This window comes from Pleurodeles waltl, chromosome 8, assembly GCF_031143425.1.
Source record: "Pleurodeles waltl isolate 20211129_DDA chromosome 8, aPleWal1.hap1.20221129, whole genome shotgun sequence".
NCBI classification, from domain to species: domain Eukaryota; kingdom Metazoa; phylum Chordata; class Amphibia; order Caudata; family Salamandridae; genus Pleurodeles; species Pleurodeles waltl.
In genome coordinates, this window is record NC_090447.1 from 803,602,421 (window position 1) to 803,617,225 (window position 14,805).

Here is a 14,805-nt window from a genome sequence, read left to right on the forward strand (position 1 = left end):
CACATTGATACATTGTTTTCTAATTTATTTTTTTATTATTGCTGTGGGATTTTGCTTTGCCAAGAAGAAAGAATATCAGATCAGACACAATAGTGGGTATACTGGTTGATGTCTTTGTCTTACTTTTTCAGATGCTCACTCTCACTGAATAGAATCAGCATACTCTCAGTGCTGCACTGCACCAAATAACTCATTGAGTTTAGTGACCTTCTGTCTTTCCTGGTAGTTCATGACAAAGTATCCTGGGCAATGTGTTATTTTGGGGGTTTTCAATGGTGCTGAGCCTGAACCTCATTTCACTCATAATCAAAATGTAACATGAAAAAGTCCAAAAAGAAATTGATTGCATAAATAACTTAGGAATGATACAATAGCTGAATAATAAACAAGATGAAATGCAAATGTCCTACTGACCAGCATTAGGAAGTAATATACATGTGTGTGCATGCTTCGATGCATGTGTGTGTACACTAAGGGGCATATTTATACTCCGTTTGCGCCGGAATTGCGTCGTTTTTTTTTACGCAATCCGACGCAAAACTAACTCCATATTTATACTTTGGCGTTAGACGCGTCTAGCGCCAAAGTCCATGGAGTTTGCGTCATTTTTTAGCGTGGACACCTACTTTGCGTTAATGATATGCAAGGTAGGCGTTCCCATCTAAAAAATTGACTCCGAGGCATGTGCGCCGTATTTACACTCCCGGGCAAAATTCACGCCCGGGAGTGTGTGGGTCAAAAAAAATGACGTACGGCCGCTTTGCGCCGTTTTTTAGCGCCTGGAAAAGGCAGGCGTTAAGGGACCTGTGGGCTCTGAAGGAGCCCAGAGGTGCCCTCCCATGCCCCCAGGGACACCCCCTGTCACCCTTGCCCACCCCAGGAGGACACCCAAGGCTGGAGGGACCCATCCCAGGGACATTAAGGTAAGTTCCGGTAAGTATTATTTTTTATTTTTTTTTGTGGCATAGGGGGGCCTGATTTGTGCCCCCCTACATGCCACTATGCCCAATGACCATGCCCAGGGGACATAAGTCCCCTGGGCATGGCCATTGGGCAAGGGGGCATGACTCCTGTCTTTGCTAAGACAGGAGTCATTTCTATGGGGGTTGGGAGTCGAAAAAAATGGCGCAAATCGGGTTGAGGCGAAAAATTTGCCTCAGCCTGACTTGCCCCATTTTTTGACGCCCAAGCTCCATATCCCCCTACGCCGGCGCTGCCTGGTGTACGTTGTTTTTTTCCACGCACACCAGGCAGCGCCGGCGGCTAACGCCGGCTAACGTCATTGATTAAATACAGCGCCCGCATGGCGCTTCAGAATGGCGTTAGCCGGCGCTAATTTTTTTGACGCAAAACTGCGTTAGCGCAGTTTTGCGTCAAAAAGTATAAATATGGCCCTAAGTTACGTTAATCAAATTGTCCTCCTTACTGAACTATTCTAAATTGTTTTTATGACGCAGTGTACCCTAAACTAGTTGAAATTAGAGTTTTTTTGGTCTTTGTATTAAAATTAAAAAGAAACAACACATATTTGTGGGAGATTTGTAAGAGACTATATGTTCCAGTAACTTACAGCACGTTGGCTTTTTCTAATTTATTTTTTAATTGAATTTTACGCTTAAGCAACACCAGTACAAAAACAGTATGGCAATATTCTTTACCATAGCAAATACTTCCTTATTTTCTTAAATGTTTCAAACTGCTGAACGGGCTATCATTCTACTGTGTGGGTATTTACTTGTAACATGAAGTCTAGACCACAGAACAATTTTGCACAGGATCACAAACCTAAAAGTAGATCATCATGTTTACCAATCTCGGTGGTTGGTCAAATAGGTCACCTCTCCAGCACATGGTTTGCAAGCAAAAAAAGAAAAATACTAGACTAGACATTGCTTTGTGAGGAGAGAGTTATGGCAAACGCAGGTTACAAGGAAAAGCATGCGAGTCTCAAACAGTGATCGACAGCACCTCCTGTATGGGGTTGACCAAAAAATGTTGGGCTTTTGATGATTATAATACTGTTGAACAGCAATTGAAAGTGTCGCTAGACTGTTCTCTCATTAACTTTAAAAAAAACTGTTCAAATCAAGACAGTCTTGGTAGATCCACACAATTCCATATGCTTGAAGTGATCCAATTGTCAGGTCCTGTTGCAGCGTATAAGTGAATTGACTTTCTTCCCTCCATTCAAGAGGTCTACAAACAAGGAGCATTCTGACCCTCGTCGTATCTAGTTAACATTAAGGATGTTCAGTCCCCAGCCAGATCTCACAGGCATTTCCATTCCATCCTTCCCAGCAGTCGCAGTTTCCACAGCTACATATGCCGTTGCCTACAACAAAGGGAACAGGGTATAATTATAACCATCAAAATGTACGGCAGCGCATTCAAATCCCTTACTTAATGAGGGTGGGAGGTCGTAATCAGAAGCTTCTCGCCGGAGCGGCACACGTGTTCCCTTTGTGCAGAGCACTTTATTTTCAAGTAAGTGACTGCCAGAAATATGGACCTTCAGACAACTAATAGCATCTTTTCAACTGTGCTCTCAGCAAAGTGCCCAATGCTATAATCATTTTGCCTTTTATCGCACATAAGACTGCTTTTACTTGAAAATAATATGGAGCCAACCTTAAATGTTCCTACCACACTAAGGGCCATATGTACGAACACTTTTTCCCATAGACACAGAATGGGTAAAATCCTTTGCTACATCTGGCCCTAAATAACGCTGTCGCAAATCACGGTGCATATTACCTACAGCTTCCAAATAAGTTTTAGAGAAAAAAGTATTTTCAAGAAATCCTCATGAAACGTTTCTAAAACTCGTGTGACAGAAGGAGTTTGATGAGTTAAGATATCAAAGGGGAGGAGCTGCAGTAATTAAACCCATGAAGAAAAGATTCCATCTAAAATGGCCACCTAAATCTTACATTGCACAAATGAGATTTGGGACTATGGGGGTCATTCCGACCCTGGCGGTCCATGACCGCCATGGCGGAGGGCAGCGGAAGCACCGCCAACAGGCTGGCGGTGCTTCCTGGGCTATTCTGACCACGGCGGTAAAGCCGCGGTCAGAAAAGGGGAACCGGCGGTTTCCCGCCGGTTTTCCCCTGGCCCAGGGAATCCGCCATGGCGGCGCTGCTTGCAGCACCGCCACGGGGATTCCGACCCCCTTCCCGCCAGCCTGTTTCTGGCGGTTGTCACCACCAGAACCAGGATGGCGGGAACGGGTGTTGTGGGGCCCCTGGGGGCCCCTGCACTGCCCATGCCACTGGCATGGGCAGTGCAGGGGCCCCCTCACAGGGCCCCATACAGATTTTCACTGTCTGCTTAGCAGACAGTGAAAATCGCGACGGGTGCCACTGCACCCGTCGCACCCCTGCAACTCCGCCGGCTCCATTCGGAGCCGGCTTCCTCGTTGCAGGGGCTTTCCCGGTGGGTCGGCGGGCGGCCTTTTGGCGGTCGCCCGCCGGCCCAGCGGGAAAGTTGGAATGACCGTTGCGGTCTTTTTACCACGGGGCGGTCATTCGGCGGTAACCGCATGGCGGGCGGCGACCGCCGCCCGCCGCGGTCAGAATGACCGCCTATGTAACTAGAAAAAGTCCACCATGCCATTAAAGTACCGCTGAGGCCATCAGCCGCTATCGCTTCCACCCAACCTTTAGGGTATGCACCCTTTATAATAATATGGCATGCCTAGGCTATGGAACGTGGGATTTTGTGATTTTCTTCTTAATTTGGATTTCCAGCTTTCACAAACAACCTGCATAGTGCTTGTCAGAGTAACACAGAGCTGTTTTTGTTTTCAATATATATTGTCTTGTATCCGGCAGGACTTTGTAAGCCACAGCCTATTGCTGAGAAAGATTTTTTCCGAAAGCAGAAAAAGTACTCAATGAGTCGAGGAGCAGAGGATGCCCTTTCAAGACACAAGAGCTAAGACACACAGAAAAGCATATCCCTAGTATTTTCATTCTTTAAGAATAACTGTGAGTAAATAGTTTTTTCAATGTTTTAACAAGTGTTTTGCTATCTTGCTGATGTGTCCCACTTATGTTATGCGATTGCAATCGCTTTAGTAATTTAGAGGAACATGATTGTAATCCACACCTCTGCATTCTTGAATGTATACCCTAGTTCCATTTTTGCCTTTACTAAAAGGTTTGTGTGAAGGGTGGTTGATCAGGTGAGGCTGGTCAGCGTTGGTGCAATATATCTATATTATCTAGGACACACTTGTGCTTTTTGGGGATCTTGATCTGTCAATAAGACATCCCTCAATTGGCTCAAACTTATTATATTATTGAGGTCTCTGACAGACAATTCTCCAGTACTTTTAAATTATTGCAGCTGATAACCTTTTCCAAGACACAATTAAATATTTAATTTTTAACTTATTTGTTTTTTTTCAGATTATTTTTTATTCTTTTTTAGGGTCGAGCCCGCGACAGCATGCCCTTGCGCATGTGTCTCGCTTGCAAGGCACTCTTATGGCCAAAAAGGGCTTGGAGCCCTCCTGCTGCTTACCATTTGTGTGCTTCTGCCTCACTCTTCTGTGCAGCCATTGTCATTCATCAGTGCAGACAAAACATCACTTCCGACGCTTGCTGTGGAGCAGGGACCAAGCACAGATTGATTCAATTGAATCAATGCCTGTCCGCTGCTCCTGACAAGATTCAGGTACTGTTTTTTTTCTTCCAGCTGAAACGTCACTCCTAACGCTTGTTTTTGAGTTGTAGCACTCCATTATAGTGCATGTGTTTGCAAGATGTTTCTCCTTCTCGCACGCATTGTTGATTTCCTCTTGAACCCTTGCTTGCCCTCGAATCTGCACCCACCCCTTCCCCCATTTTGCTTTCCCTCATTGCTGCTTCACCCATCCTCCCCCTGCGTCCATTCCCACCAAGTCATTGCTTGCGGTTTCCATCCCCCATGGTAGCCATGTCGCTGTTGCTTGTTTACAATAAGGTTAACCCCTTACAATGTTCTTAGTATAAATAGTTAACTTCAGTTATTTATATGTACACTTCTTATGGTCCTTGTTCTTTTTAGTGTGCTCCGTTGGGTTTCATTACACAGCACTCTTATTTTTTACACTATTTTCCGGTATAACTTTACGCCTACTAATGACAGCGTTTCATGCCATTGTAAAAATGTAGCCTTTCATTTTATTGGAAACACGTAAATAAAGTGTTTACATTCTAGTGCTGTAAGCGTGAGTCCCCATTGTTGCATTTTTCACATAGTCGGCTCTTGCCATGTGGTCTGATGCATGTAAGTAAAACTGCATCAGCAAAACAGAATTATATTTATGTTTAACATAATGCGTTCATTTTCACTCTGCGTGTCTGTCCAGCATTACTTTTAATTGTCAGTGCACTTTACTAAGTTTTAACTTTGAAAACAGGTGTTTTCATAAAGCCTTGACATTGCTTCACTTTTTTGTACTAAACAGGCACATGCATAAGTTGTTTACATTGCGATGGCAGAAGTATAATGCACTCCATTTCCATTTTTTCTCCAACACAAGTGTGATTTCATCACGTTTTTGAGTCAGTCGCATGCACTCACACATTAAAAGTAATGATGCACAACAAAGGCCCATATTCATACTTTTTGGCGCCGCATTTGCGTCATTTTTTTGACGTAAAAGCGGCACAAACACAAAGCGGCATATTTATACTCTGTTTGCGCCGGATTTGCGTCGTTTTTTTTTTACGCAAATCCGACGCAAAACTAACTCCATATTTATACTTTGGCTTTAGACCCGTCTAGCGCCAAAGATCTTGGAGTTTGCGTAATTTTTTAGCGTGGACACCCACCTTGCGTTAATGATATGCAAGGTAGGCGTTCCCTTCTAAAAAATGACTCTAAGGCATGTGCGCCTTATTTAAACTCCTGTGCAAAAATGACGCACGGGAGTGGGCGGGCCTGAAAAAATGACGTCCAGCCGCTTTTGCGTCATTTTTTAACACTTGGTCAGGGCAGGCGTTAAGGGACCTGTGGGCTCAGAAGGAGCCCAGAGGTGCCCTCCCATGCCCCCAGGGACACCCCCTGCCACCCTTGCCCACCCCAGGAGGACGCCCAAGGATGGAGGGACCCATCCCAGGGAACTTAAGGTAAGTTCAGGTAAGTATTTTATTTTTATTTTTTGTGGCATAGGGGGGCCTGATTTGTGCCCCCCTACATGCCACTATGCCCAATGACCATGCCCAGGGGACATAAGTCCCCTGGGCATGGCCATTGGGCAAGGGGGCAAGCCTCCTGTCAGTGCTAAGACAGGAGTCATTTCAATGGGGGTTGGGAGTCAAAAAAATGGCGCAAATCGGGTTGAGGCCAATATTTTGCCTCAGACCTGACTTGCCCCATTTTTTGACGCCCAACCTCCATTTTCCCCTACGCCGGCGCTGCTTGGTGTGGGTCATTTTTTTTGACGCACACCAGTCAGCTGCGCCGGCTAACGTCATTCAATAAATAAGGCGCCCGCATGGCGCTTTGGAATGGCGTTAGCCGGCGTTAAGATTTTTGACGCACAACTGCATTGGCGCAGTTGTGCGTCAAAAAGTATAAATATGGCCCAAAATGTAATTGTATATTCTGAGTTTGCGCCGCTTTTGAGTCACAAAAAATGACGCAACCGCGACGCAAAAAACAGTACAAATATGGGCCAAAATACTTAAAGTCAAACACAGCAACAGTGTGACAGCGGGGAATCACGCTTACGTCACTAAAATGTACGCTCTGTACGTGCAGGTCTACAGTCAAATGAAATTCTACCATTATTAAAAGTACTATTATACCGGAAAATTACAACTCTGACCCCACATTATAATAAAAACGCTCCAGCTTTCAGTATGCGCCCTGCACACACGAACTCTAAGATCTGGTCACGAATATCCACCTCCGCCTACACCAGGGCGTGCGGCCAACATTTTCCAATATTATAGTGCTTTTATTAGTCATAGTACTTTCATTTCAATATTTGATAGTAGAACATCACTTGTCAATTTTGTTGTCTATACGGTGCAGCACAGGTGAATGTTAAACAAAAAGCGCTATGACGCAGACAAGGTACGCCGCGTCATATTTGTTTTTAAACTTACAACCATAGCTGCGTGCATCTTTGTAATTTCCTAGTCTAACATTTCTATGACTGATAATTCATTTTATTGTAAGCACACATATAAACAAGTGTTTACATTGCAGTTATATAAGTGCCATTCCCGGTTGTCACATTTGGCACATTGGCTGCCATTTTGCTGTATTTGGTTAACTTTACCTATTTTACGGTGTAAAAGTGTAAAGGTAATGTTATACCGGGAAATTACAAGTGTGCACACGTTCATCAAAAATGCTTCAGATTTTAGTAGAGCACTGCACAAATAAACTCTAATAACTGGACATAAATATTCACTCCTCCACTGATACCCCAGGGTGTGCGGACAACATTTCCCAGCATAACATTATTTTTATTAGTTAAAGCACTTTTAATTCTTCCAACATTTCCTGGTATGACAGCTATCATGCGCACCAAACACAGGTTGGCTTCTATTCATAATCGTTTTAAAACCATTTTAAAATGAAACAGCTTTGCCAAAGCTAAGTTTACAAATCCTAAAATGCATAGAAGCCATAACGTTTAGTTAAACTTGTCCTGTTTGTTAATGACGCTTCCGAAAGGCTTGCAGTAAAAACTGACACGTCTGGATAAACTCCCCAATTGTTCCCTAAAGACTAAGAAAGTACACACTCCAGGGTCTGCTCTTCAGTAGTTCATACTGTAAATAACAACAGCCTTTCCGTTTGACTCCTGAGTGTGACTGTGCCCATTGCCTGTTCTGGAGGAGCACGAGATGAACAAAGGACTCCTTCTCTATGTTTATCTCCTCTCCCGGTGGCTGTGTCCAGTATATTCTTGCCAGGGGCGAACTTCAGCTATAAAACTGGTGTCTTCCAATTTAGAAGGGTCATTACTTTCACCCCAGCCCCTTCCCCAAAGACAAGCTGAAAAACGATGTTATGTCCTTGCCAATTATGTTCTAATCCCTCCTTCCAAAACAACCCCAACAGACTGCAGAGCCGCTGAAAATATTGACTTGACTTGATATTTATTTGCTTTTTAAAATTATAGTTCTATACAAAGAAGCCATTCATAAACACCTACCTAAGCAACCAATTATAAAGCATTTATCAATCTTCATCAAACTCGAGTCAGGCCCACCCAGAATTAAAAGTTATGTTACCTGGCGAATCAGAGTTATATTTACATTCAATTTTGTGCCTTTATTTTACTCTGTTTTTCAAGCACAAACGTACGTTTACTTGTGAGTGCGTGTGATTGAGTTTTAAAACACGCTCCTACATCACGCTCCTGTCACTGCAATGTAAATAGTATATTAAAGTGCATGTTTATATACATAAAAAGCCATGTAAACACTTATGGGGTCATTTGCAAGCCCCTTGTGCTGCCTTAGCATTTTTTTAATGCTATGGCGGCTCAAAGGAGTCCCCATCCTGCACCGTATTTACTAACTGGCACAATGTCACCATTGTGCCAGTTTGTAAACCCTTGTGCCACATTATACCCCTACCAAGAATAATGTATGCAAGGGAAGCCTTCCCCCGCAGGGAGGCCCAAAAAAAGGCGCAGAGAAATTTACAAGATTTCTCTGCACCATTCTAGCATCATTCTTTAATGCCTGCCCAGGGCAGGCATTAAAATGACGCTAGGCACTTTTCATTGGGCCTCCCCAGGCTTGTGTTGAGTACACCATAACGTTTTTTCTCCCACTTTTAGCAACACTGCTGTAACAAGTCTAAAATAAAATAGACAAATCCAATAGATATTTCACAGGCGAGACCTATTGGCTTTGCCAGTGCTTGTTGATGATACCGCAGATGTGTGTGGGTATACTAACTCCAGCTACTTTACACATACCACCAGAATTGTGCTTACACGTGAGTAATGCATAAACACACAGTCTAATCTTACAATGTTGTAGTGAACAATATCGCATGGAATAATTGGTCTGCAATTGAATAGATCTAAAAATTAAGACCCTGCAAAGAAATGGGTTCTATTGTGGCTGCTGCAGGACCTCTTTTTTCATTGATGCCCAGCTCGTGCATGATTGCACCACCACACATCATATAAATGAAGTAGACATTCAAAACCTCTCTGGGGACACCTTATTGTTGTCGTTCAAAGCTAGTATGCTCTGAGGCATAAGCCCACTCGAAACAGATAGAGGGCTCTTCAACCTTATGCCATAACAAGAACCATAGAGAAATTAGAGTTGTTTTCCTAAAGACTGGAAGCGGACATAAGAACTTCGTGAGAAGATACAATGCTTAGAACTTGCGCAATTCGCTTTCTCAGGGAAGTGAAATGTCTAATCTCTACTGCACCTGTGCAAATAAGGCCATCGTGCTTGTCGCAGTCTCTGTCATCACATTCGCAGAATTCGCCGGAGATGTACCACTCCTGTGGGGAACAGATGCACTTTCCACAGTGACAGGAACCTGCAATTACAAAGATCATTGCTAGCAGTTAAACCTGATTTAGGCCACTTTAGTACCATACACAGTTTGCTTCTCACAAGCTTGAGTCTTCAAAGCAGGTAATCAAGGAAAAGCGTGAGGTTTAGCATTTAAAGTGCCCCTCTGCGTAATGCCACCCTTTCACAATGTTGTTTCATCACAATTTAAAATCAGACGTTCTTTTTTGCTCGATAAAGCAACAATCAAGCCACAGCACATTTAAAATGTTGTATTGCTCGGCCAAGATTGATGGGGATGGGAGAGACGCCAGTCTTCACAGAGGCAGAGTTCCCTTTTCAGACAGGTGTCTCTGGGACTACAGTAATAAAAAATGACCCTATTTCTTCAGAGTTTTAGACATGTCAGCATTATTCAGTCAACTCCATGTATCTCTATGATAAAGAAACACACGCAGTGTATTTTTAATTCAACATAGCAACATTACATTTTCTCCGTCAGGAAAGCTGAAGCACATGGGGGCGAAATATCAACATGTTACAAGAGTAAATGCAGCAATATATGTATTTCGAAATACAAAAATTGAATAGAATAACCAATAGAGCATGCGATCGACTAAAACCTTAATGTACTACATTTGAATCGACTCCTCTTGAAAACACGTTTGTCTAACAGGGTGGTGCCCTGGCTTCCAATTAATATCCTTAATGCTTCATCAATAAAGGTTTTTTGAAGTAACAAACAGACCAATTCTGTTTGCCACAGCAAAAAATCATTTTTAAATGTACAAAACCCAAAGTGCAATTCCTATCCTGCTTCCTAATCACAATTTGGGTTTTCCTTTTGGGCGTGTATAGGGCATCCGTTTCCAAATGCCGATTTAAAGTGGTGTTTATTAATGTTTTGAGAACAAATTCAGGTAGCCCCACATTATTACATTTTACAGACACCTCGAAGGGGGTGGTAACCCATTTACGAACGTGAAGGGGTTCCCAAGGTACTCCTTCCCTTTTGAGAATGTAAAAAATTTTATTTAAGAGCAGGCAACGGTCTTGAATGTTTAATTTTCTATTTGTAATCACATCCTGGTTTCCTTGAGGGAAAAAGGGGTGCATTAAAAGAAAAACTATCCCTGTGATTGCTGTGATTCATAGTAGGTCACAAATGGCGATCTACCTCATTAATATTCATGAGGTAGGACGATTTACGATTCAATAGGATATCGCTAGTTAGAAGTAAAAAGGCTTCATATATTAGGAATAGCGATTTCCTAATTGCAATTTGCAGAAAATTGCAATTCGGAAATCGTTATCCCCAAATTTTTGTACATCTTTCCCTTGAATCTGTAAAGTCATAGTGAAAAGCTGCTGAGAGTTTTTGAGATATAGTTTACAAGTGTATTAACAAAGGCTGGGTCATTAATTTTATGTTGATTACTGTGAGTGAAACTTTGTGAATGTTTAGGCGTGTAAGTTTACAGTTAAATATGGATGGAACACAATGCATTCAGCAACACATTCTCTTTTGGAAATATATATGTTTGCATGCACACGAAAAGCATTTTTGTGTTTTTTTTTAAACTGAGCACAAACTGCACGTTTCTTTACCATCTTGTTTTAACTGGATTTTCATGGACTATACTTTCTAACTTTGAAAGAGAACATATGAGGCCTTCAAGCATCAATCTAACACCTTTGGAATGCCCATCTTAGAAAAAAACACCTGTTTTTAACTCGTGATACTTAATTGCCTGCCTACAGCGGGTTATATCCGGAACACTGAGTCCGGAACAACGCATACGTAATTACGCTTGCATGAACAATGACTCCCTTTTTCCCTACCTTAACCACGCATGTGCTGAACAACGCATATGCGTGGTTTAGGCAGAAAAAAGGGAGAGTGCATTGGGAGAGGATGCAGTCAGGTAAGTGGGGCTGGGGCAGGGTTGGGGTAGTTTTTAGGGGTCGGGGTAGTTTGGTTTTTAAGGGGGGAGTGGGGGCAGTTTGTTTTTTAGGGGTGGGGGTCAGGGGAGGTAAGTCGGGCTGGGGCAGGGTTGGGGTAGTTTTTAGGGGTGGGGTGGGGGTAGTATGGGTCTTAGGGGCAGGGGTAGTTTGGTTTTTGGGGCTGGGGGGTCGGCGTAGGTAAGTGGGGCAGGGTTGGGGTGTAGTTTTTAGGTGTGGGGGTCAGGGTAGTTTGGTTTTTAATGCTGGGGGTCAGGGTAGTTTGGTTTTCAGGGGTGGGGATCAGTGTAATTTTGGTTTTATGAGCGGGGTGGGGGTCGAGTAGGTTTATTTTTAGGGGTGGGGTGGGAGGGCAGGGTAGTTTTATTTTTAGGGGTGGGATGGTTGGGGTAGGTTTGATTTTAAGGGCGGGGTGTGGGGTTGTGATAGGACAGTGGGTTTGAGGTAGGGTTGTGGGTGGTTTGGTTTTTAGGGACAGCGGTGGGGGTGGGGGTAGTTTTGTTTTTAGGGGCGGGTTGGGAGTGGGGTAGTTTTGTTTTTAGGGGTGGGGGTGGGGAGTGGGGTAGTTTTTCTTTTAGGGACGGGGGCCAGGATAGTTTTGATTTTAGTGGGGGGTGGAGGGTCGGCGTAGGTAAGTGGGGCTGGGTCGGGGTAGTTTTTAGGGGTGAGGGGTCAGGGTAGTTTGGTTTTTAGGGGCAGGGGTGGGGGGTCAGGGTAGTGTGCTTTTTAGGGGTGGGGGTAATTTTGTTTTTAGGGGCGGGTTGGAGTGTCGGAGTGGTTTTGTTTTTAGGGTTGGGGGATGGGGTAGTTTTATTTTTAGGGCCAGGGGCGGTTGGGTTTAGGGCGGGTGGGGGTTGGGGAAGGTTTTAGGCCTCAGGGTGGGTGGGGGGTATTGAGGTAGTTTTATTTTTAGGATTGAGGAGTCTGGGTAGTTTGTTTTTTAGGGCAGGGCTGGGGGGTGGGGGTAGTTTGCTTTTTAGGGGGGGTGTGGGGTTCGGAGTAGTATTGATTTTAGGGGGGTCAGGGTAGCTTTGATTTTAGGGCAGGTGGGTGGTCGGTTGTATTTAGGGCAGTTGGGTGGGGGTCCGGGAAGGGTTTAGGGCTCAGGGTGTGTGGGGTGTGTTGGGATACTTTGGTTTTTAGAGGTGGGGGTAGAGGGGTGGGGTAGTAGTGTTTTTAGGGCAGGGGTGGGGGTCAGGGTAGTAGTGTTTTTGGGTGGGGGGTCAGGGTAGTAGTGCTTTTAGGGAGGACGGTGGGGTGGCATGCTAGAACCACACATGCCATTCCCACACATGCCTTTAGTAGGCATTCTTTTACAATGAAAAATCGTTGTAAAGGCATGCGTGGTAAAGGCATGCATGGAAGCAATATCATTGTTGTTCCGACCGCATTGTTCAGGCATGCGTGGTTGGCCCATGCGTTGTTCCATCATACAATCTCTTCAGCAAGAAACACAGCAGTCTTATAAACCACAGACGAATCACTGAAGGAAACAAAAATATGGTGTGGGCATAATATTGTCTCAAAAAGATCGAGAACCAAAATATTGAGAAGTTAAGTGCAAAAAGGTAATTATAGTTTACTATTATTAACTCCACATTTACTTACCTTGAAGATATGTATAGTGTCAAAGTATAGAGTTATATGTAGTAAAACCTTGCTTACGTTAGAAACTTATCTTCATGGTATTTTTCTTGACACAATATTTTTGTCCACCATATTTCTGTTTCCGATATTCTGTCTAAATACCCTACAGGCATGTCCACAAAAGGAGTTAAAGCATACAACAGATGAGAGGCCTGGTCTATGTGTCAAGACAAAGAGAGAACAGGAAAGTGCATTTTGTTCAGGTACTCTGTAGCATACCAAGAGGGTAGGACCACTTTCTCAGGGTCACTTTCAAATTCTGACACACCTCGTCATAGTATCAATGACTTCAGTAGCTTCATAAAATAGCCAAAAGGTGTTTGAGTGACAAGCATAATTCCCCTATGAATGACACTGGTGAAAGGCATTAGATGGCCATGAAAGCTGGAAGTGGGAGAAACTCACATCACAAGCGCCACAATAAGGCACCGATGGATGCTTTGATAGTCTCCTCCTACCTTCTTCATACTAATTAATGAAAAATCTTGCAATCAGTATCTTCTTTCTGAATCTTTTCAGTGTATTTCATGTTTACTGTAATGGCTACTAATAGTTTTTTTTTTAAATAAAAAAAGACTTTCGACCTGGTTTAGAGTTGGACACTCATAGAATCCCAAAAGTGGAGGAAGAGCTAAAAACGCTTTTGAGGATTTCTCTGATGTAGACTATGCTTTTTGGATTTCCTTTGCTGTAAGCAGGGATGGCTCCTTCGCTAAGGCAGAGGAACATCGCCCCACTGCATTGTGGGGAAAGGAAAAATAAAATGATAATAACGGTACGCTATTATCATTTTAATTTTCCTGGGAGAAGGAACAGGGCTGGGCTGGTGGGAGTGGGGGCAGAGGAGGGCTGGATGAAGGGTATGTGCACTAAAAAGTGTGCATGTCTGTTTGACCGGCCATGTTGTGCCGGCCAAACAGATATGTGCACTTTGCATGTTCTGTATCCAGCTGTATTGCACAGCCGAGTGGAAAACATGCCCAGGTTCCCATACCCAGTCTGAGCGGCAAAGCACACTGCTCAGAGCAATCACAACACTGCTGTCATGCTGGAGACAGCAGCGTGGTGATTGGCTGGGAGCCTGTGTGCACCCGGGAACAGGAAGAGGACGATGACAGAGGGAAGAAGAACGCATTTCCCCCCAAGGTTTTTTTTTAATGATTTTTTTTCACCCAATTAACTTACTCTCAAAACTCACCAAGGGTTCTATTCACAAAAACATTTTTGACATAGGTTTTTGGTCGAAATACCTCGTTTAACCTTGCTAAGACTCTTTTTCTGAATTCTGCAGTAGTAAATGTATTTATGCCTGCCAGTCATAAGCTCATTTACTTCTGACATTTCTCTGCCACGAGTGTGCAGAAATCTAGATTGGTAAATATCACTGAAGGTGTAGGAAGTGGCCATTGCAAGTCGTGCTTTGCCTTGTTAGTTTGTGAAGATCCATAAACATGTAAGCCTGTGGGTATTCACAAACCCCAATCTGATTCTTTCGTGGGCGTGGCAGAGGAAAGGATCACCCACAGATTTGGGGGGACCATAGCAGAAGATCTTTCTCCAAGGGGAAAAATGTTTACCACCAAAAAGAAGAAAAAAAACTGTATTTGCATTGTGGCCTCCAGTCCCCCTGTGCATAATTCTAAATTACGCAGAATTATGCACAGGAGGGATAGGAGCCCAGGGAATCCGTTACATGACA

General features: G+C 43.7%; 1 protein-coding gene across 1 annotated transcript in view; it reads right to left on the bottom strand.

Moving 5' to 3' along the window:
• Window positions 1–1,403: 1,403 nt before the first annotated feature.
• Window positions 1,404–14,805, bottom strand: part of ITGBL1 (integrin subunit beta like 1) — a 1,057,888-nt gene continuing 1,044,486 nt past the window's right edge. The window contains exons 10-11 of the mRNA XM_069205062.1: window positions 9,409–9,522; window positions 1,404–2,332 (exon numbers count right to left, since the gene is read on the bottom strand). Of these exons, the coding sequence (XP_069061163.1) occupies window positions 2,241–2,332; window positions 9,409–9,522 (206 nt within the window). The 3' untranslated portion in view covers window positions 1,404–2,240. The remainder of the gene's footprint in view (window positions 2,333–9,408; window positions 9,523–14,805) is intronic.